The sequence below is a fragment of the Physeter macrocephalus genome, chromosome 21 (genome assembly GCF_002837175.3).
Source record: "Physeter macrocephalus isolate SW-GA chromosome 21, ASM283717v5, whole genome shotgun sequence".
In the NCBI taxonomy this organism is placed as follows: Eukaryota; Metazoa; Chordata; class Mammalia; order Artiodactyla; family Physeteridae; genus Physeter; species Physeter macrocephalus.
The window spans coordinates 19,596,521-19,599,283 of NC_041234.1; the positions used below are offsets into that span (position 1 = coordinate 19,596,521).

Below are 2,763 nucleotides of genomic sequence, written 5' to 3' on the forward strand. Positions count from 1 at the left end.
GTCCCCTGCATCAGCAGGCGGACTCCCAACCACTGCACCACCAGAGAAGCCCAGGTTGTTTTTTTTTTTTTTTATATTGAGCTGCATGAGCTGCTTGTAAATTTTGGAGATTAATCCTTTGTCAGTTGCTTCATTTGCAAGTGTTTGAGGACCCACTCCTGAGGGTCCTCAGAGTTTCTATGCATCTTCCACTGCCATCACAGCCTCCTCATCCAGCAAATCAGATGAGGGCTCCATGATCCAAGAAGAAGAGCATAGTCCAGGCATCTCACAGGCTGTGCTAGACCCCAAGAATGTGCCCATAGATGCTCTAGATAAGGAAGTGGCTCTGTTAGTGAATTTCCTCCTGCTCAAGTATCAAATGAAAGAGCCAATAACAAAGGCAGATATGTTGGAGATTGTCATCAAAGATTGCCAAGTCCACTTCCCTGAGATCCTCCTGAGAGCCTCTGAGTGCTTGGAGATGATCTTTCACCTTGATCTGAAGGAAGTGGATCCCACCAACCACCACTATTGCCTCCTCATCAAATTGGGCCTTACCTATGATGGGAAGCTGCACGGTGAAGTGGGCATGCTCAAGACTGGCATCCTGATACTTATCCTGGGTGTGATCTTCATAAAGGGCAACCGTGCTACCGAAGACGAAGTCTGAGAAGTTCTGAATGTGACCAGGTTATATTCTGGGAGGAAGCACTTCATCCTTGGGGAGCCCAGGGAGCTCATCACCAAAGATTTCATGAAGGAAAAATACCTGGAGTACCGGCAGGTGGCCAACACTGATCCTGCACAATTTGAGTTCCTGTGGGGCCCCAGAGCCCACGCTGAAACCACCAAGGCGAAGGTCCTGGAGTTTCTGGCCAAGGTTCATGGGACTGACCCAAGTTCTTTCCCATCTCAGTATGCGGAGGCTTTGCAAGATGAAAAAAGAGAAAGCTCAAGCCAGAATTTCAGCCAGGGCTCCTCTCCTTCTGTGGCTACGGCAAGTTCTAGTATCGAGAGTAGCAGCTTCTTCCTCACCTAGGGTAGTCAGAGATAGTTTCTTCGTGCATTGTTGGAAGAGGCCATTAGTGTTGATAGAATTTAGGTCTGAGGTGGGGCTGAAAGGAGAACAGTATATATGCCTATGTGTTCCTATTTTGTATGTGTAACTTGAAAATTTATTCTTTTTTTGATATATGTATTATTTAAATATTTCTTTTAGTATAGATTTAATTACCTTCAAAATCTTTAAGTTTATGAATGATGTTGGTGATGCATTTAATTCTATAATGAGGTTTAATTGTAAGAGCTTTGTTGTTTTATAAATAAATTGTGAAACCATCCATCTTTGTCATCTGGAACAAGATAACATGATACTGCTATAGGCATTTCCTTGCAAATGTGAAAGAAATGAGCTTTAAGATAGATGGAATCAAAAGATAAATAAAAGAGATACTGAAATCTTAGTTTTCTTATTTTTTCTTGAATTTTATTGGCACGTGGGATCCTCCTGGACCGGGGCACGAACCCGCGCCCCCTGCATCGGCAGGCGGACTCTCAACCACCGCGCCACCAGGGAAGACCTTCTTATCTTTTTTAATGCTTGTTTTATAAAATTAAATGATAGGAACATGAATTTGCTTAGTTCTTTCAAGAATGTATATGAAATAAATGTTAATAAATTAGACCTCATGTGTATTGGATTGTTTATTCTCCAAACCTTCACTGAACAGCTGCTCTTCGGAAAGCACCGCACTAGTACTGGGATTGCTAGGATTAATGACTCAGGACCTGCCAATAGAGTTTTAACATATGGAACCAATAATCCTTTAAGGACAATTATGGAATCTTCTAATTCTTAAAGACTAGTAAGCTGAAGGAGTGAGTAGGTAGAAGTGGACAGTCCTATGAGACTGTCAGAGTGGTAATGCAGTTAAGTGTGGTGGTTTGGGACTTAGGGAAACTAAGAGGGAAACTAAGAAGCAGACTTACAGATATAGAGAACAAACTAGTAGTTACCAGTGGAAGGTGGGGGGAGGCAATATGGGGTGGAGGATTGGGAGGCACGAATTATTGGGTGTAAGATAGGCTCAAGGAAGTATTGTACAACATGGGGAATATAGCCAATATCTTATAACAACTGAAAATGGAAAGTAACCTTTAAAATTGTATACAAATGTTTTTAATTAAAAAAATACAATTTTCCTAAAAAATTTTAAAAATAATAGAAGAGTATAATTCTGAAAGAAATTTTAAAATAAAGAATAAATAAATAAAATTAAGGGATGGGGAAAAAGAAACTTCAAGTCCTTCAGTGATAATTTTACATGAAACTGAATGGGGAGCCAGATGAGACTGATGGCATTGTGAGCAGGGACCAGATCCCCAGATGATGTGTCTCAGTGTTAAAACCCAAATGTCTGGGATGGTAAACTGCTGTTAGCTGTTACTTTTGGATCCCAAGCAAACTAGAGAGAAATTCTCACCTGGAACAGGAATGGGATGTGACCTGCATTCTCGTCCCAATGCGTCTGAACTCATGCACAAACTGTTTTTTTAAATTTTTTTTGTATGTGTCACCTCTAAGGAGTTTCTGAGAAATATAGATGATACTCCCTTAAGATTAGACACCCAGAAGCCACTGGGCTGACAATTGGCCATTGCCTAGGAGAGCCAGCATTCACTACATTCAAAGGAGAATTTAATCAAGCTGTCTTCAGTGTAGTTTGGCAAACGATAAGTGAGAGCTAAATTTTTGGTGGGGTTGAAATGAATGTAAAAGTG

General features: G+C 41.0%; 1 protein-coding gene across 1 annotated transcript in view; it reads left to right on the plus strand.

Annotated features, from left to right (window-relative positions):
• Nucleotides 1–1,021, plus strand: part of LOC102993660 (melanoma-associated antigen B16-like) — a 5,052-nt gene extending 4,031 nt beyond the window's left edge. Inside the window, 1 exon segment of the mRNA XM_028482915.1 lies at nucleotides 160–1,021. Coding sequence (XP_028338716.1) covers nucleotides 160–1,021 — 862 coding nt within the window.
• The last annotated feature ends 1,742 nt before the right edge of the window (nucleotides 1,022–2,763 follow it).